The 20,451-nt window shown below is 41.6% G+C and overlaps 2 protein-coding genes across 3 annotated transcripts in view; one reads left to right on the top strand and one right to left on the bottom strand.

Annotated features, from left to right (window-relative positions):
• The first annotated feature begins 2,443 nt into the window (after positions 1–2,443).
• LOC139283745 (cilia- and flagella-associated protein 157-like) lies at positions 2,444–8,790 on the top strand. Its single transcript, XM_070903775.1, has 9 exons — positions 2,444–2,607; positions 3,654–3,925; positions 4,302–4,455; positions 4,595–4,862; positions 5,327–5,448; positions 6,203–6,353; positions 7,022–7,176; positions 8,285–8,440; positions 8,739–8,790. The coding sequence occupies exons 1-9, from the start codon at positions 2,444–2,446 to the stop codon at positions 8,788–8,790; spliced, it is 1,494 nt and encodes a 497-aa protein (XP_070759876.1).
• A 1,332-nt stretch (positions 8,791–10,122) lies between these two features.
• The window catches only part of kank1a (KN motif and ankyrin repeat domains 1a), a 52,229-nt gene continuing 41,900 nt past the window's right edge, over positions 10,123–20,451 (bottom strand). For both annotated transcript variants that reach the window (XM_070904129.1, XM_070904130.1), the window contains exons 4-12: positions 18,488–18,670; positions 16,899–17,007; positions 16,410–16,637; positions 15,651–15,738; positions 14,585–14,804; positions 12,505–12,647; positions 11,556–11,756; positions 11,179–11,277; positions 10,123–11,082 (exon numbers count right to left, since the gene is read on the bottom strand). In XM_070904129.1, the coding sequence (XP_070760230.1) occupies positions 11,020–11,082; positions 11,179–11,277; positions 11,556–11,756; positions 12,505–12,647; positions 14,585–14,804; positions 15,651–15,738; positions 16,410–16,637; positions 16,899–17,007; positions 18,488–18,670 (1,334 nt within the window). In that variant the 3' untranslated portion in view covers positions 10,123–11,019. The remainder of the gene's footprint in view (positions 11,083–11,178; positions 11,278–11,555; positions 11,757–12,504; positions 12,648–14,584; positions 14,805–15,650; positions 15,739–16,409; positions 16,638–16,898; positions 17,008–18,487; positions 18,671–20,451) is intronic.

Genomic DNA, 20,451 nt, shown 5'->3' with positions numbered 1-20,451 from the left:
GTTGGAGTTTGTCCCAGCAGGCTCGGCTGGTTAAAGCCTGTACTGGTGCCAGGCTGGAGGCTATAAGGTCACCGTCCTTCCCCGCCCTACTGCTGCCGTGACTTGTGGGAGGAAACAAGCTGGAAGTGGGGAGTAAACCGGCAGAGCCACGGCATCACTCTGCTGCACTCACTCTCACTTGTTTTTCACACTCAGATTATTAGTAAAACATATTCACTAAAAAGTAAACTTCTGCTTGGGTACCTCAGAAGTGGAAGAAGTACTCAAGTAGTAATACCACAGTGTGGAAATACTCTGTTACTGGTAAAACTCCTGCATTCAAACTTTTACTTAAGTAAAAGTACAAAAAATATGCTTAAAGTATCATTTCAGAATAATGTACATTATATTATTGGATTATAATTATTGATGGGTCTAATTGTAAATATTTTATCTGCTGGGTTGCTTGTGAATGTGTTGATAATGTTATTGTGTTATTGATCTGAACATGCAAAGTAATTAGTAACTAAAGATATCAAATAAATGTAGTGGAGTAAAAAGCACAATATTGCAAACATATAAACATAGAGATTCAGTCTCAGGGGTACTAACCTGGTTGAAAGAAAGGTCAAATGTACATTTGATTTGAATTCTCAATCTGTAACATTGCAGACATTTTCAAGTCCCTTTAGCTCAAGATTTGAGGTAAATCCTGGCATCTGAACACACCATCTTGTCTATATTTAGGAAATACCTGAGCAACTCTCTGCATCAGGGTTATCACAAAGCATTCGCAACTATTTTCTCAACACTGTTGTGTTTCTGTGCATATTATGTACAAGCCTAAGTAGTTGTAAACAACTTGCTAGTTTGACTGAAAACAGGTGGCATCCAGATTTTAGAAGCAACTTAGTGACTATTATATTTTAAAATTCTCAATTCTTGTTGTCCCTGCTTTGGACTGAAACTGAAAACACTGAAATCTGTGTGTGCGTAGCTGCTGAGATACATTCCTGACAAAAAGAAATGTTTGTCTGACTAAACTGCGACTGAATTACTCTTAATGCTGATTAGTTCCCCCAATTTAATATCAGTGTACCCCGCTACAGCAGCTTGTATTGTGTGAATGGTTCTCAATTAATAATAGGCAGCGGTACTACTGTGATATCCCCCCTGGGCTTGTAGTTATGCTGTAATATCTACTGCTGTAGCATCCTACTAAAATATATTTACTGTAGCTCTTTATTTCATGTCGGCTGATATGCTACGTGGTGAATTAATACATTTTGTCATTAATTTACTAAGCTTGACTGAGCTGAAACTAAATTAAACTCCACAGTGGTCGAGAGTCAGCCCAGTGGATTTATAGGTAGGGAGTGAAGTGAGGTGAAACACACAGGCACCCAATTAAAAATCCCTGCTGCCAAATGAGGGGGGGATGAAAAGTTACCAATTAAAAAGCAGCATTTACACAGCACTGAATCACCCGCTCAAGATAAATAACTGCTACACTTCATTGGCTGAGGTCCTGGTGCTGTAAGGTAACTGAAAGGGTTACGAGTTTAATTGCCTCTATAGCAAAAGGTAAAAAAGGTAATAATGATAGATTATAAGGCAGTAAAGTAGTATGTGATTTAATTCATTTAACCTTTCTATTAGTATGACTCTCTCTGAGCTCTACAGTGCACCACATGAAAAGAAAATATGGATTCCTGCATGCACAGTGAACTGTACCATGCAACCAGGCAATATTTTTCATGCAATACTGGCTCATACCGCCACTGGGTTCATCAGATGGGTAGAAGGGGCCAAAGGTCATGGCCACATTACTGGGTAAGTTTGATCAATTTCATAATATTTAATAGTACATACACTGAGTCTGATAAAATTTAATTAAATGTGTTTTATCACTGAACATAGTATGCCAGTGACAGATGTAAGGCTCGAGGAGATGGTTATGGTGCCTATTTTGAGAAAAAAAATAAGCAGAGATACAATATCTTTCAATTTCTACCAAGAAATGAGGTTACTAACAATCCTTTAAACTGTAGCCTGTGGAACATCAGTTTGGTAGTGTTTGTATTATTTATTATCTACATATTAGTATTTCATAATTTCTTGTCAGGTGGTGGCTTTGCACTCAGTCAGATTTCGCAAAATTAAATTAACCAGAGCACATTAAGCACTCTAAAATATGGTTAATACATCAATAAAACATTCTATTAAACACCATAAATGTAATACATATTTTCACAAGCCTATATTTGTTAAAAAAGTGATAAAAGTCTGAAATCCTGATTCATCTTATCACGTTTTTATCCTCCTGCAGCTCGCGGTGCCCGTGTGAGGAAGTAATCTTTACGAGGAGTCCTTGAAGGCAGCATTGCCTAGCAACAACGTAGTTTAGTTAGTTTCTCCGCTGGCCCTCAAGCGTAAACTTTTTTTGCCAACTTTCTCTGACACAATGCCCAAAAAGAAGGATAAGAAAAGCGGCGACAAACAAGATGAAGTCAAGAAAACATCGAAAAAGGAGAGTTCGACGACTCCTGCAGATAAAACCGCTTCTGACGACAAGGAGAAGGCTTTATATCTGACTCAGATACGATATTTGAACGAGCAGTTGGAGAGGTGAGGCTGTTTCTCTATTTAGGAAAATAAGAGTTAGCTTAAGTTAACGTTACTTTAACGGGGTTCATGTTTATTCGTACAAGTACATGCTTTGTAGATAACTTTGTTAGTCTTGTTTTTGAAACGTATATACTGTATAATTTACCCCCGGGGATCAATAAAGTATTTCTGATTCTGATTCTCTGATAAAAAAAAAAAAAAAAAAGAGTCACTTCTGCGCGTCTTTCTTACGTCATTTGCGTAATGTTGTACGCTATGTTAGCTTGTCATTTGTTAGCTTGAAATTAGCTTCTTGAAAAGTGTATATATAATATACCAATATTGTAGATAACGAGCCATAACGCATAACCAGTGGTGGAACGTAACTAAGTACATTTACTCAAGTACTGTAATTATGTACAATTTTGAGGTACTTGTACTTGAGTTTCCATTTCATGCTATTTCATACTTCTACTCCACTACATTTCAGAGGCAAATATTGTACTTGTACTCCACTACATTTATTTAACAGCTATAGATACTTTTTAGTGTATTAAATTCAATGCATTGTTATCGATCAAACTATCCAACAGTACAGAAATGAGCATGCATCAGAATTAATAACCCACAAATATGATACATACCAATATAACACTCACAGGGGCCATGTTTCTGTACTGTAAGTACTTTTACTTTTTATACCTTAAGTAAAAGTGCATAAGTATTATCAGCTAAATGTACTTGAGTGAGTTTTTGAATGCAGAACGTCTTTATTGCTACTTTTATTGAAGTAAAGGCTCTGAATACTTCTTCCACCACTGCACACAAAGTCTTCATGTCTGATTTTAAAGCCTAGACTGAGACGGTCACCTGCTCAAAAATGCTGTGGTCTTTTAAAAAATGTATTTGAATTTCTGAAGGCCCACTCCAAATATGAGCATCTAGAATTATCACTATCTTGAAGTGAAAGCAGTGAAACCCAGAAGAAGTTACACATCACCCTATTGTACTACAAAAATCATTTCGCCCTTAACCCTTGGGCCTGCATGACCCTCTTCCTCCTCCAGATATCAGCTGAAATGTGATCAACTAGAGAGGCAGAAGAAGGACTTGAACTCTCAGTACAGTGCGCTGGAGAAGGAGAAGAAGGACATTGTTGAGTATCTGACACGCTCCGTGCTGGAGAAGGAGGACAAGGTGGACGAGCTGACGGAGCGTCTGGAGAGTCAGCGGCAGGCTGCCGATAAGGACAGGGATGCCCTGCAGCTGCAGCACCGTCAGCTGAGGCAGGAGCTTCAAGACCGGATTAAAGAACTCACCGCAGAAAACACGACACTCGGTGAGACTGAAGACCTCTGTGGGTTAAACCAGGGTCGAGTGCAGCTCTTACTGTAGCATGTTGAAGGTGCCATGAAATTATTTTGATTGTAACTTTTCCATGGTTTGACATTTTCCCACATAAAACAAGACTTATTATTTAATTGAGAAAATAATACCGGTATCAAATAAAAATGTTTTCCACACAGCTTGAAATTGTCACATCTTCCACCCTGTAGGAAATTAATACATGAATTTATTTATATTTAAGTGCAGTGTATTCACTCACCATGACAACAAACAAGATGACATGGCTGAACCGTTTAGCAATCTCTACACCACATTTAACAGTAACAAACTCATCTCCTCTCCTCTCCTCTCCTCTCTCCTCCTCCAAGCCGCGAGGCTTGCAAGTCTGGAGGAGTTTCAGAAGCAGAAGGAGCAGCTGACGTCCAACATGCAGTCTCTGGAGGAGCAGCTGGCCGGTCAGAAGGAGGAACACAAAGCTGCCGTCCACAGCCTGGAGATGAAAGCGCTGCTGGAAAAGAAGAGGTTGAGACTACTGATATACTGACAGCATTACATGCGTTATTATAGCCTACGATTACAGCCTAAAAAGCTGCCTTCAGTATAATTAAATATACTGTAGCTAAACGATTTCCCTGTCCTCTCTCCTGTTCCCTGACAAAAGGTTGGAGAAGGAGATGGAGAGCCACGTGGCGGCCATGGCGGCACAGGTGCAGCACCTGGTGGACCAGAAGGTCCCGGAGACGACCAGGCTGGTCCTTCAGGAGAACACGGAGGTTAAGGCTCGGTTCAGCCAGCTGTCAGAGCAGGCGCAGGTCCTGATGGGGGAGAACGCCGCCCTGCGGGACCGCAAGAGTCGGCTCAGTGTGGATGTGGACCTCCTGGAGCAAATGCTCAGCGAGACGTCCCGCAAGAGCTGCATCCGCAAGAAGGTGAGAGAAAGACTTCCTGGATGATAAAGTTTCTCACCAGATAACAGATATCCATCTAGTCACTGCTTGGGCCCAATGAAGGATCGGGTCCAGTGTGCAGTTTTAGAACAGATATATACTTCATAGTGTTTTCATACATGAGTTGTAATTGTAAGATTTATCTTTAGATTCTGATTGTGTTTTTGAAAGTTATTTATTGTGTTATTTTTTCATATTTTGGGGGTTATATGATTAGTAGAAGTAAATCCTGGTTCTTATACTATTCTAAATAATATCTGCTCAGTGAGGATTATTGGTCTGGATGTGCAGTGGCAAGAAAGGAGCACTCAGAGCTGCAACGGTTTCATTGTTCTTCTCCCCCCACCACATGAACATAACATGAATTTTGTTTTTCCTTGGGCCTGGATTTTAATAGAAAAAACTGTTTGATTCCGTAAAAACATTCGACATCTTCTCTCCATCAGGTGGTGGAGCAGCTTACAGAAAAGTGTCAGCAGCTGCAGACGGAGCAGAAAGACCGTCGGCAAGAAGTCGAGCAGCTTCAGACTGAACACACAGGAGTCCTGGCTGAGATGGAGGCACTGAGGTCAAAGTTTACTCCGTCTCTACTGTCCATACCACTGACTCATATTTATGCTTTACAGACAGTAACAAATCCTGGAAGTTTCTGGAAAAAAACAAAAACAAATCCACAGTTTTTATTTTCAAATAAACTAGCAGGGGCTGCTCTTTAAACCAGGCTGTTCCTTTCAGTTATTACTCATATACATTTATCTTATTATTTTCATTAGTAGTAGATGACTGAGGAGATGAAGGACAATACAGGACAGCAATAAAAAAAATATATTAAAGTTAACGTTTCCAGCTACAGAGATACAACAAATATATTACAAATAAATAAATAAAATACTAGAACACGCAGGAACACTGAAGCACACTCTTAACTAAAAGGACTAACTGGTCTTAATTGAATGCAGCCGACTGCAGCTCTGTTCATTAAAATATCCAGCAGGTGACTCTGAAACGTGACTTCGCTATATTCAGTCATTTAGTGTAATTCCTGACGTTTTTAGCAGCAAGTTTTGACAAAGAAAAACAGACTTTAAAAAGTAAGAAAAGTTTTTGAGGTTACTTTATTCATGTAAAGCGACCTTGAGTAAGTACTCTATAAATAAACTGTATTATTATTATTACTATAGATGATGAAAAAATGTACATACGTGTACATAAACACAAAATGACAATACCACATGAAATTTAATTGAGAAATTGAAAATGCCAAAATGCAGAGAAAGAAAACTATGATGTGGCGTCACCGTCAGTGTTTTTGTGTTTTTCAGACAGGACCGGGCCTCACTGTCTCAGCAGTGCAGCAAAAACAGAGCCCAGGTGAGTCGGCTGGAGGCGGAGCTACAGGAGGAGAGGAGGAGGAGGAGCAGGATGAAGAGCATCATGCAGGAAGCAGCTGTCACTCTCAGACAAGCCCTGGTGGTAAAAGCAAAGTCCTGACCCTGAACATCAGGACACACAAACACGTTCAAGTGAAGGCAGATTTTTCTTCCCTCATTTTACAAATTAGCCAAATTAAAGCCTAATTGCTAAATGATTTGTTTTTTTTTCTCTGCTAAGTTTCTGTAACAAACAGGGAGGTGAACAAAAGGGAGCTCTGTGTCATTCATGAAACCTGAAGAGGTGCCATCACTAAAAAACACAAAGAGATGCACATCTTTATTTATTGGTCAAAAAACAAGTTGTAATTCTTTTTAACTTAGAAACGAAGATCTCGATCTTCTGCAGTCATTAATTAAAATAACTTCCCTAACTCACAACTGTAACCTCTGTACAACACCTCTGCTGAAGTGTCAGAAAGTATTAAACCCCAATAACAGACACTTTGCATATTGATCTTTGTTAATCAAATATAACTGAGTGATGTTTGAAATATCACCAAATATTAAGTTGCTGCCTGCAAACTGAAATGATATCATGTCATGGCAAAGTGTAAGGTTTACATCACTGTTAATTAAGTAGGTTAATAATGCACTGAACAATATAAGCAACATTACAGTGCACAAAATACTGATATGGAGCTCAGCCAGTGAGTTTGTCTCAGCCCGTTTTCATGACTTCAGGCCTGCTGTTGGCTCTGTTCCCTGCAGGAGGCACCTGCCAAGCAGGACTCGGAGGTGGACTCTGTCCTCCAGTGGAAGCTTCTGATGCAGAAGCTGCTGGTGGTCTTGGACAGACCCAAACTCACCAACTCCACCGCTGAGAGCGACCAGCTGAGTGAGACGCCTGACGCTGCAGCAGCCAGGTCACAAAATCACTCTGGATAATGTCTGTCTGTTGTTTTGAGACTCGTGTCTGTTGTTGTGAGACTTGTGTCTGTTGTGTGACTCGTGTCTGTCGTTGTGAGACTCGTGTCTGTTGTTGTGAGACTTGTGTCTGTTGATGCGAGACTCGTGACTGTCTGTTGTTGTGAGACTTGTCTGTTGTTGTGAGACTCGTGTCTGTTGTGAGACTCATGTCTGTTGATGCGAGACTCGTGTCTGTTGATGCAAGACTCGTGTCTGTCTGTTGTTGTGAGACTTGTCTGTTGTTGTGAGACTCGTGTCTGTCTGTTGTTGTGTGACTCGTGTCTGTTTTTGTGAGACTCTTGTCTGTCTGTTGTTGTGAGACTCATGTCTGTTGATGTGAGACTCGTGTCTGTCTGTTGTTGTGAGACTTGTCTGTTGTTGTGAGACTCGTGTCTGTCTGTCTGTTGTTGTGAGACTCGTGTCTGTCTGTTGTTGTGAGACTTGTCTGTTGTTGTGAGACTCGTGTCTGTCTGTCTGTTGTTGTGAGACTCATGTCTGTTGATGTGAGACTCGTGTCTGTCTGTCTGTTGTTGTGAGACTCGTGTCTGTCTGTTGATGTGAGACTCGTGTCTGTCTGTTGTCGTGAGACTTGTCTGTTGTTGTGAGACTCGTGTCTGTCTGTTGTTGTGAGACTCGTGTCTGTCTGTCTGTTGTTGTGTGACTCGTGTCTGTTGATGTGAGACTCGTGTCTGTCTGTTGTTGTGAGACTCGTGTCTGTCTGTTGTAGTGAGACTCGTGTCTGTCTGTTGTAGTGAGACTCATGTCTGTCTGTTGATGTGAGACTCGTGTCTGTCTGTTGTAGTGAGACTCATGTCTGTCTGTTGTAGTGAGACTCATGTCTGTCTGTTGTTGTGAGACTCATGTCTGTCTGTTGATGTGAGACTCGCTGCGAGTGGCTGGACTACACATGTGACTTTAATATTTGATAGCATGCTTGTGTTAGTGTGTCACTCTGGCAGGTTGTGATGACTCAATCACAACGAAGAGACAAAAGTCTCGGCAGAGTGAAACCAAACCGAGCACTCCGGCTTCGTCGCCATCATCCCGTTTCTCGTGTCTTCACAGAGCCGGGACCCTGAACCCAGCTTTGAGTTTCCAGTTCCAGCTGGCCCGCTACAGGCCGGGCGATCTCGGCCTCGTACCCCGTCCCACACTGAAACACAAACACATAGTCTCCAGGACGGGAGCTGGGTCCGGCAGCACCCACGTGCCTCTGCACAGGTTTGTTCAGACCTGGATCAGCAGGGGGCAGTGTTGTGTGTGGAAGTCCTGTTTCAGTTTCCTTAGCTCAGAATTGTCTTGTAGAAACAGAACGTTATAGTGAAAGAACTGTTAACAAACAAAACATATATTTTACAGGAAACAACATTCACCTCATTCTAAATTAACACAGGCATCACTTTGATATTGAAATAAGCTCCTTAATATAACTTTAATATAACTAACTATATGTTTATAAAAACCTCTTGAATGTGTTCATGACACTTATTTTACTGCTGTCGTTCTCTCCATCCCTCAGGAAGACGTCCAGTCAGAAAACCTCCAGAAACTCCGTCACTGAACAACAGTAACTCATTTCATACAAAGTACCAGAATTGATGTTTATTTTTTTGCTATAAATGTCTTGAGACTTTGTAACTTTGAGGCCACAAAAAATGATAAACTAAAAATGAGGCGTAGCAGTAGGACAAGAAGAGTGAACGGACTCTTGATAAGGTTTGTGTGCGTTTTCATTAATCAGATGTGATGAGCAGCCAACAGAGGTGGAAGAAGTACTCTGATCTTTTACCTCAGTAAGAGTAGAAATACCACAGTGTAGAAACAGTTACATGTAAAAGTCACGCATTCAAATTTTTACTCGAGTGAAAATAAAGCATCATAATAAAAGTATTTATTGAAGCTTGGCCGAGGAGAGTGGAGAGATTATCAGTACGATGGTTACTGCACGATGCCTCCTCAGCTCTGAAGATCAGGTACCTTTAAGCCCTCAATGAACATGCACGCCCAGAAATGGTCAAACTCTATGCACCAACATCAGGTGTAGGTTAGTCTAATAAGTCAATAAGGAGTTCAAGCAGCCACCGCCTCTGTCCTTGGTTGCTCCAGCAACGCAGCTCTCCACAGAGATTTATTTCGTACTTACCTCAAAGCTCAGTTTCTACCCAAGTGACCCCTGTTTCTGACCCCTGGAGGACAGAGCTGAAGATGGATTATAATTAATGTGTTCATCACTTTAATGTCGAAGCTGGTGGAGCTCATTTTAATGACTTTATAAACGGCTGGGCCGCTTGTGAATTTACCCCCCCAGGATTAATAAAATCTTATCTTAATCTATAATATTACATCATAATTTATTTGTTGATGTTATGTAGTAACTGTAGATGTATGAATACAAATCTCAACCTGCTGCGAAACGCCAGTTCATTACAATTCATACAAGCTTTTTATCGTCATTAATTTCATTTTATTATTGAGTACAAAAGAAAAGATGTAGTGATTTTAACTAAAATGGTGAAAATCATGGGTTTTGTTTCTGCTTTGATTTATGTTCTTCATCCAGTTTTTTCTTCTTCTTTTGCTTCATGTTTGTGTTTTGGGGCTTTATTTTTACATGTGTTTGTTATGTCTCAGGGTGAAATGTTTTGTATTGTTAAAATAATCTGGTGCAAATGAGATTAAGTGTTCTTTTTTTTAATTAAATTTTTCCCCCCAGCACCATTTTCTTTTGTGGTAGTTTTTAAAACATTTTGCTAAATGTTGGACATTAACATTTTGTCTTCTTTGGAAACCCAGCAGTCGCAGCACAGACTGAAAGCGTCTCCATCAGGCCGCGGTAACAACATGATCCTTGATGCGGTTTACTGAAAGCTTTGTGGGGCATCAATGATGATGAGACACCGATGTATAGTCTTTAATTGATGTTTATTGTTATATGGCAAAGTCTCAGGCACTTCAATTCTCATCTGAGGATGAAAGTCAGTACCTTGATGAATACTAGAGGAGGACAGACGGCGTATATTACACATGAGAGACAGACAGACTGGACACTGGACACGAAGACAAAAAGGAGAATAACTAAACTAATGACCTCCGTATGTACAATGAAATACATATATCTGCATTAAAAACTATACTTTGATAAATATATAACTTCATGGGTCGTTAAGTAGTAATAGGAAATATTCAAAATACTGTGATTCTTCTTTTTAAATAGATACAAAGGATTTGTATAAAAGTACAATTTCTCCAGTCTAGGTCACGTCTATTCATCGATGCGTCCATCCACACGAGTCGTACATGTACTGTAGAGCTGGGATGTCGAGGCGAGCAATATATACAGGAAATACTTCCTCTAACATGTGGGTGGATTATTCTCCATCTGTCGACTGACGCGCTCAAAAACAACAACAACAAAAAAAATTCACAAAGTTGTTTTGGTGCTCTTGAATGATCAACATTGAGCTTTAGAAATAAAATAAAAAGTTGTCAAATTGCAAAAAAAAAAAAGAGAGAAAAGACGGAAAAAAATGGCATTTAGTAGTTGAATTAGTGTCCATGTTTTCTGCTGATTGAGACTCTGGTGGGACTCGAGGCACCAGCTGGTTACATTCATATTCAAAGGGCACTTTGGGCTCGTCATGGAAGCAGGTGTGCACATAAATAAAAAACATTTCCAGAAGTATCTCATTGGTTGGTTGGTCGATTGGTGCTTGGGATTAAGTCCCTCATCCAGCCGTGGGTAAGGCATCGTTCAGCGTGAACCAATAGCAGCGCAGGGTTTGTAGGGAGAGGCGGGGCCTCTAATCGAACATGCCCCTCCGGGTGGGACTTGGTGACGTCTTCCTGCCGAGTCGAGGGGTCCCCTGCAATACAGACGCACACAAACGCATCACGTAAACAGACGTGAAGTTCGGAGAACAGGGAGGTTTTTAAAAATGGAGGGAGAGACGAGGACGCACCGGTGACTGGGCTTTGGAGAAGTTGACATGTGCATAAAGCAACACCGCGATGTCTTTGTGTCCTGCTTCCAGAGCGATGGACAGGGCGTTGCTCTCATCCTGAAAGACGACGATGAGGACAAGGAGAGACAAAGTATAAAAGATCAGTTAGAAATCAGTTTCTAACAGTTTCTATAAATAGGCAGTTATCAGCACACAGTATGTAAGATTTCTGAGTTTAACTCTCAGTTTTCCCATTAGTGGAGTAGAAGTATAAAGTGGCATGAAAACAAAACACTCAAGTAAAGTACAAGTACCTCAAATTCGTACTTTGCACAGTACTTGAGTGAATGTACTTGGTTACCCTCCTACGTCCCGCCCCTTTATGAGTTACTCACGCTGTCACTCAGCGTGGCGTCACAGCCGGGTTGAGCCAGCAGCAGCTTGACGATCTCCACGTGTCCGTGTTCGCTGGCGCACATCAGCGCCGTGGAGCCCTCGTCGTCCTGGACGTTGACGTCGGCCCCGTGAGCCAGCAGGGCCCGGACCATGTCCATCCTGCCGTGACTGACCGCCAGCATCAGCCCCGTCTGACCCGCCTGAACCAGGGACGAGAAAAGGCTTTTTATTAATGCTAGTTTTATCTTTTTTTTTAATTATCATTATTGTTTCTATCCTTTTATTATTGTTGGGTATTTTATTCCATTTTGTTTTTGTATTTTTTGAATTGTCTAAAACAGGCAGTATAAGTATATAGTTACTCAAAATAATCAAAACATAAGGCTAAAAAATTGTATTTATCATGACTTATAAACAACAGCTACGGTGGAATGAACTCTCAGAGAAAATCTTGTAGGAAACGGCTTCTGTGATATGAAATATTAAATGTGATTAATATAAATTAATACAAACACGGACTGAGATGCAAAGAGTTTAACACGTAAAACTTTCTGCTGCTGGTAAACATCTTCATCCAGAGAGAACTGATGGCAGTTACACAAAGTCCAAACAGTTACCTTCTTTCACCACTTGGTGGCACCAAAGTACAGTTTTTCGTCTGATAAAGAAACTTTCTGATAAAAATCTTTTGCAGTGAAGACTTTCAATCTGGTTTTGTGTGTTTCTGATTTATTAATAGATCTGAAAAAGACTAAAAATACCTCATTTGAAGCCTTTTAAAACAAACTTTTATGACGCTGGAATGTCTGTCAAGTGCACTCGTTAGCTTCAACCTGCTTTAGTTTAGATACATAGAGTCAGCCTTCATGTCCCTGATCACTGAGACCTAACCCACGTGTGGTGGCCGTCCTGCCGCTGACCTCTGACCTCTGACCTCCAGTCACTGACCTGGCTGGCTCGAGCGTTGACGTCCCCCTTGCTGAAGAGCTCCTCCACAATGCGCATGTCTCTGGGGTTCTCCACTGCGGCCAGCGCTGCCAGCATGATGGGTGTGTATCCCGCCTTGTTCTGCTGGTTCACGTTACACACATCTGAAACACACACACACACACACAGAGACGCCATGTTTAAAGCACTCTGCACCAGCTTGAGTGTGGGTGGTCTCTGCTGTGGTCTCTGTCCGCGATTGACTCGTCACTGTCGCTGCCTGTCAGTCAACAACACAGTGACGTACAAGGACTTGTGTCAGACCAGGTCAGGCGCTTCTACAGGGACCACGATGCATCTTCTGAACCTCAAAGAACTCATCCTTTTCAAACCTGAAGGACATCAGAGGCCGGATGGGAGCGAGGCGGGTACGAGGGTGGCTGGCCCGCCACTGAGGGGAGGAGAGGTCTAAGGAACTGGGACCGGGTGCGAGGACAAAGGCCACAATGGGAACAGGGGGGTGGACACGCTGTCACGGAGCACAAGGACACAAAAGGCCGAGGAGACAAAAGGCTTTCAGAGCAGCGAGTGGCCGAGACCTCATCACAGTCTATTGAGCCTTCAGAGAGATCGCTGCATTCAGGTCCTTTCCTCAAGTAGAAGTATTAATACCACAGTGTACAAATACTGCATTTTAAATAGAAGTACTGCATTGAAAATCTTACATTAAAAGTATTAAACTAGGACTCAATGCTAATGATTCTTTTCATGATGGATTAATCTGCTGATTGTTTTCTCCATTAAATCGATTGTTGATTGATTGTTTGTGTCCAAAGTGACGCCTTCACTTGTTTTAGCCGACCAACAGTCCAAACCTCAAAACGATTTAAATAATTAACAAATTAAAATGTTTTTCTTTGTTTTCTTCTACTGATCAGCAGCGACTGAATATCTAGTAAACGAGCTCGGTAATAATGTTTGATTCAAATTCAAACCGGATTTCTTTTTACTTTAGAGAGATGACGATTATCGAAATATTTGCCAATTAATTTTCTGTCACTAATTGATTAATCTTCTAATCGCCTCCAGCTGTCCGTGTGTAAACTGTTGGGTAGTTTAATTTATGACAAAAACATCGTATTTTTGAAGCTATCTGTATGTTTTGTTTGTAAAGTATCTAAAGCTGTCAGATAAATGCAGTGGAGTAAAAAGTACAATATTTCCCTCTGAGATGTGGTGGAGTAGACTACAGTAAAGTACAAGTACCTCAAACTTGTAGTTTAGTACAGTTCTTAAGTAAATGTACATGATGAGTCCAACTTTGAACCCTGTAATGTTTTGACTCAGATTTCACTCATTTCAGAATCAATGTTCCTGTGAGTGATTGTTCTACGACAGTTTTTATGATATAAAAAGACATTTATTATGCGCTGAAACCCTTTTTTAAAATAAGATTTGATCGATCAGTGTTTTAGTAATATAAAGATCAAGCTGCTGAGACAGTCTGAGCTATTGCTGATGCATTCTGTCGATCCATGAGATTATGTTTTCGGCATTTTCTTCAGAATTTGAAAGTGACGGTGGAGATACAGACAGACAGCAGTGACAAAGTTCCCCTGCTGGACTCAAAAGGGGGACGTTGTTCTCACATTTTATGCATGTTAACTACCAGTTTTTCTTCTTGTTTCCATTTGGGACGAACATGTTGTGAGAATTGAACAGGAAGTGTGATGTTGCCGTAGAGAGGAGTGATGATTATGACGCAGCAACATTAGTTATGAGGAGTCTTTTTGTCTGTGACTTTCTAACGGACATTTACCATCATTAACAGCGGCACAGTTTACTACTGGACAGAGTTGAGTTACACGCCTTTAACCTGCTATCTTAGAAAGGAAGATGAGGATGAACAGAAGCAGGAGAGTGCTGAGCAGTGTGAAGAGTTCAGGAACACAAAAAGCTTCTGCTGGTCTGATGAGGTAGCGAGGGAGTTAAACTAAACTAAAGATAATCTCAGGGTTCAACTTATTACTCAACACTCAGCGATGCTCGGTGGCCACATGAAGAAGAAGAAAAGAAGAAGAACTCATCCTGCCGCTCTCACCTGCATCCAGCAGCTTCTTCACCACCTGGAAGTTGGAGTGCGACACGCTGTAGTGCAGCGCCGTGTTGCCGTTGCCGTCGGCCATGTTGACGATGTGGCGCAGCACGGCCGGCGAGACGGCCCCGAAGGACCCCAGGTAGTCCTCCACCATGCCCGCCACCGCCGCCTTCTGGCTGGACACGCGAAACCACTCGTGCTGCACCGTGTTCAGACAGGCTCTCTGAGGAGGCAGGGGGGGACGCGTTACTAGTGATGTGTGGAGACGGTAATGTGCAAAAGACTCTGAATAAAATCATATTTAAGTCCATACTTAAATACACCTGCTGACACTCAAATTCAACTAAATATTTAAACTTTAAATCCACTGAAAAATTCTACAAATCACCTAAAAAATATTCCATAAGTGGTGGAAAGTACATTTACTCAAGTAAAAATTTGCACAATAATCCAGAGGGAGATATTGTACTTTTACTCCACTGCATTTATGTGACAGCTTATAAAACATGACGCATTGTTGACGTGTTGTAAAGTAACTGTACATAAAATAGTTCAAATCAGCTCAGTAAAATGTTAATTACGCATGAATGCATCAGTAATAATAATAATCCCATATACAATATTAAAAAGACTCACTTTCTTTCACAATCTTTCAGCATTATGAGTTTTTTTACTTTTGAAGATAATATATACTTGCTTTACTTTAATTGTAATGTACTTTGTATTTTTACTTAAGTAAAGGATCTGAATACTTCTTCCCCCCCCCAGTAATGTAACAGTGTTGTACAAACAATTTTCCATCTCTTTGAACATAATGTCCATTAAGTTAAATTCATAGCATTTTAGGGTAAAATAAGGTCACCATGGAAAGTATTCTGCACAACACGGAACATGAATATAAAACCTAGTGAGCTGATTTGCAATAGAAAAATATGAAAACACGAGTATTAACCACAGACATGTGGTGTGGTCTTCACTAAATAAACACACAGTGAGGACATATTCAGCGGTATCTTCATGTCGTATTAAATACAGTTGACTGCAGTATTTAAACACAAAAACTCCTCACCACGTCTTTACTGCTCACAGCCTTCGCGTCACTCAGGTGCGTTTGGAGAACGCTGCACGCAGCCAGCATCTTCTCACTGAGCTCGTACCTTCAGAGAGACACGATCACACGTCATCATTTCAATCTACTCAAACAGCCTCAAGCCCCATTTATCTAATAACTGTTCCATAATACTGCATTTCAAATGACTACATCCCACATTAATGTGTCAAGTGTAACTGCTTTCATCACGTCCAGCCGCCATTATTTCAACTTTAACATAACACTTTATTTATCATTATTATTCAGCTGGTTCTCTTCTGTGTCTGAGGGGAGACTGAAGACAAATGTCCAGCTCTGGCTGGACAATAAAGTTTTATTCTATTCCATTATCTGTTTGCAGTTTCTCTTTCACAAATGTTTAAGGACAACCAGCACTGCTTAGCGTCGACTCTTCCTCAACGCCACTGATGCATCTTGGGTAGCAACTGTACGCAGGTAAAGGGGGTCTGTTGTCTATACAGATATTTGACATCAATATTGTATACAACCATGGCTCCTGTTGGCGCTCTGACTCGGGTAAAACAAAAAAGATCCTATAACTACCTGTATAAACTTGAGGCACCAATATTCCTGCAAAATTCTTACAAATCAAAGCAAAACAAAAGAACCAGCGAATGAAAATACTCTCAAAATAAATATCTAGGATAGGTCAAATTCTCACACAGCAGGTCACTTCAGAACAGTAAACGAAGATGCGATTTATTTTCTTTAACCCACCTCTCTCTCATCTCCTGCTTCTCTGAACTTTCCTCTTCGTCCTTCTTATCCACATCCTCGGCTCCCTCAGGCTGGAACTCCTCCCTGGTGCTCCCTCCCTCCACGTTCTTGTATTCCTCCTTTCCTCCGTACTCCTTCTCCTTCTCCTCCTCCTCCTCCTCCTCCTCCTCCGACCCAGAGGAGCTGCTGTCCTCCGAGCTGGAGTCGTCACTTGATGTAGTTTCGTACCTGGGCCACGAGGGGGCGACAAAAAGCACAGAAACTTGAACGCTCAGGTGCTGCGACGTGCATCTCGTCCAGGACGCCATGTGGTACGTTAACAAGGAGGAAAGAACAAAACCGCCTTGTAAATATGAAACAGCACCTTTAAACTCACCTGAGATACTTAAAACACACCAACACATGACAACATCACCATGTTAAAATGCAGTAAAAGATAATCTACTTAAACATTCATTAAACAGCCTGTGAATACATTTTCCGACTCACCCTCCGTTCACCCCGACGAACTGCAGGTTCTTCTTGGTGCCGTTGGAGTCGGGGCGGCCATCTTTCTTCTTCATGATGGATTTCAGGGTGTTCTGGCTGCACGGCTGCCCTGAAGGCACAACAGGGTCATTTAGACAAGAAGATCAAAGAAAAAAATCACATGTATTTGGAGTTTATGGATATATATATATATTTTATCATAATTCTATAAAATCTCTAATTACTAAAAGTACCCTGCAGGTAACAGCGACACAACTTAACCAACAAGCCCGGGTCAGTTCATCACAAATGGCTGATGACGCCTGAATGACCCACTAAAGTCCTCTGACAAGATCAAGAGCTCCGGCTTAGAGGAAAGTAGCCATGAAGTGTCCGCCTCATGTTCTTTCCAACGCGATCTGTCAGCGAGGCATTTGGAAGTTTCCCCCAAACCCTGAAGTATCTCAGTCATTTTAAATACAGGCCTCGGAAACCAAAATACCAGCCGGGAGCCAGAACACTCAAGCACATCTGCCAAGACTTGCCCCGATGGAGGGGCCTCTTTCACTGCTGCGGGGGGACAGCTGACAGAGAGCGAGCGCGCGTGTTCGTGTATCAACATGCATGCAGTTGTGTATGTACACATTGGCGTGTGGACGCTCAGTAGCAACAGATTCATTCAGCACGTTTCCCGTGTTTTGACAGGCGGGAGCTCGTCAGGAGGAATCCAGGCTGATGATGATGATGATGATGTTAGTGGCCATGTTTTATGAAGTAAGTGTGTGAAACCCGTGAGGACAGAGGCATTCAGGTGACGGTATGGACATATTTTAGACATAAATAGCCATAAAAATCTGCTGCTGTTTCTAAACCGACTGTAATATTATCACTTCACCGCTGAAGAAATGTTTTGTTTTTACATTTTTAGCCAGCTAACCAAAGCCTTGTGATCCGGTCAGATAACCATCACTGCCTTTTTGTAAAAACCCCAGATTGACACACAAACATACTGCAGCCTCCAGCTCACTCTGTGTTTTTCATTTCTTTGGCTCACAGCAGCACACTGGGCTTACAAATCCAACAATGAGCGATTTTACAACGATGCAGCAGGACAATTATCCTGAAGTGGTTTCTTATGGCCATAAAAACATCAGTCATCTGATCTCCATCCAACTGATCATGTGCTTCCCTGCTGGGGAACCAGACTGAAGGCAAAAACCCACCAAAAAAGAAAGGAGATGGCTGCAGTAGAGGCCTGGCAGAGTCGTGTCTCCTCCGATCGATCGTACTTGATGGATGCAGTATTTAAACTTTACGATATATCTGTTATTTTGTTTGTGGTGTGTTTATGGATAATGGGGTGCAGCACTAGCTGAACTCCTGCTCTCATTATCCAATAGATTTGAAATTCTGCTGAACCAGCCATCCAAAAACAAATGTGCACCTGTTCTGGGCTGACTGTGTGTCTTTGCCTCGTGTCTTTGTCCAGTTTGATTCTCTATTTCTGCAAATCAATCAGTGTGCTTCAGTCCTTTCTGCTAATGTCTCTGGATTAAATACGTCAGATAATGTCGTCGTTTTTAAAGGCAGGTGTGTGAAGGCAGCCGTACCATGTAGCGCTGTAGACATCTGCAGGTCCATACGGCTCTTCTGCTCAGCGGCACTCATCTGCTGCTGCTGTGCAGGCGTGTTGGCAGGTTTATCTGCGGGAGTCAGGCCTGACAAAGTCTTCTCCATCTGTAACCGCTCTGTCTGAACAGACAGCGACTGGGCGCAGAGCTGCTGACCGCCGTCTGAAAAGGAGGAGACCAAAGTCAGAATCCAAAGACACACAGGTGGGGCAGGACGGCTCCATTATGCACCGGAAGTTTAATACCATTAAAGTTACTGAGATGCAGTGCAGAAAGGTTATAATGAGCAGGACTGTGACGTTTGAAACTGAGACGATGGACACGCTACAAGCATTTGTACTCTATTAAAGGACTTAAAACATACTTTCTCCACCAGCTTGTTTACTGCGAGTGACGGGATCCGACATGAACACAAACATGTTGGTTATTTCACATGAGATTTCTGCATTTGTGGGTCTTTTTTCCTTTTCTTTTCTCATTTGAACCCACGCATACTGATGGAGAAGATTAGCTGATTTCTTAGTAGATAATAACTTTGATTGTTATTTAATCATGAATATATAAGAAGTCATATATGCCTGGTGAATTCATAAGACAAATTCTAAAGCCATTGAAACTCACTAATCCTGACTTTTTAAACATATTTTGATCCTAATATATGTTTCTGGTAAAGCAACAAAAAGATTTAAAAACACTAACTGCCAGACATATTTTTAATGACAAGTTGGCAAGTTATGGTGTGTTTAACTCTGTCACGTCTTTAGGTTCTTGACACAAAACGGCCTCAAAGAACTTCAACCAACCGACTTGGAGAAAGTTGCTTACAGTTTTTTCTGATCTTCTTGAAACTCCGACTGTGTAACGACACAGAACTCCAACCAAATCATTTTTATAGTCGTTCCCACTTGGCTTATTGTGTTCAGGGCTGCGATTATGCCAACATTAGTTACGTGAACAGGAACTACGTCTGGTTACTAATTCTACATTCCTAAAGAGGCCAGCAACTGACCAGAAACAAGCTCGCACACAACTCAGACAATCGCCTCTGCATTCATGTCGCCAGCCGGCATGAATGCGTGTTATGTAACTCAGGAGGAGCCATGAATCAGCATCAGCAGTGAGGTGTTAGTGAAGGCAGGGCGGCCCGCAAAAACAACAAGCGGCCGATTGGTGCGACGTTACTGGTTCCCGAAAAGAAATGAGCTCATTGTTGGTTCACGTCCAAAGCCCCCGCCACATTTTTCAGGGTCAGAGATAACTTTGGCCTGTCTGATCCTATCAGGATTCTCTTTAGACACTGTGTGAACCCTCTAACCACAACCCCCCCCCCCCCCCCCAACTCCAGACTAGATCCTCCACAGTACAGCCAAAACTGTGCTGGCATTCAGTCCCACACTACATCTTACTTTGTCACCACATTATCTCTACAGCTGTTTCACTGACCTCTGAACAGCCCTGCAACACTGCAATGAATTTATTTCACATTTCATAAAATGACTAAGGCCAACTCCAATCTGTCTTTTAAACTCTCTGTTATAGTTATTCTATTACCATAATTACATCCCAACGGAATCAAGGGAAATCCCAACATTAAATATCTATTTATTTTATGTGTAAATATAGAATCTGGATTATCAACGTGTGGCGTCGTTGGTTTCAGCTACTTCTTGGCTCTCTGCTGAAAGTTACCCTGCAGAGTTTTTGGCCACTAGTGGCACTATGGAGCAGTTCTTTTTTACATGCAGGTCCCCGTTTGGTTTGATGCGGGGGGGCAAAACCAGAGGTTTCACATTATTCCACTGTTTGACAGGTAGCAGTAAAATGTTAAGAAATGCAGCAATATTCCAATGAAGGCAGAGAAGAAGAAGACTGCAGGCTGGTAAGTATGGATGTAAACAGTGCAGGATTTAAAATACTCACTTTTGTTTGTTTTCAAGAAAACT

The sequence above is a fragment of the Enoplosus armatus genome, chromosome 4, assembly GCF_043641665.1.
Source record: "Enoplosus armatus isolate fEnoArm2 chromosome 4, fEnoArm2.hap1, whole genome shotgun sequence".
Lineage (NCBI taxonomy): Eukaryota > Metazoa > Chordata > Actinopteri > Centrarchiformes > Enoplosidae > Enoplosus > Enoplosus armatus.
Note: the sequence above shows the minus strand (reverse complement) of the source record. Positions and strands in the feature narration are given on the sequence as shown.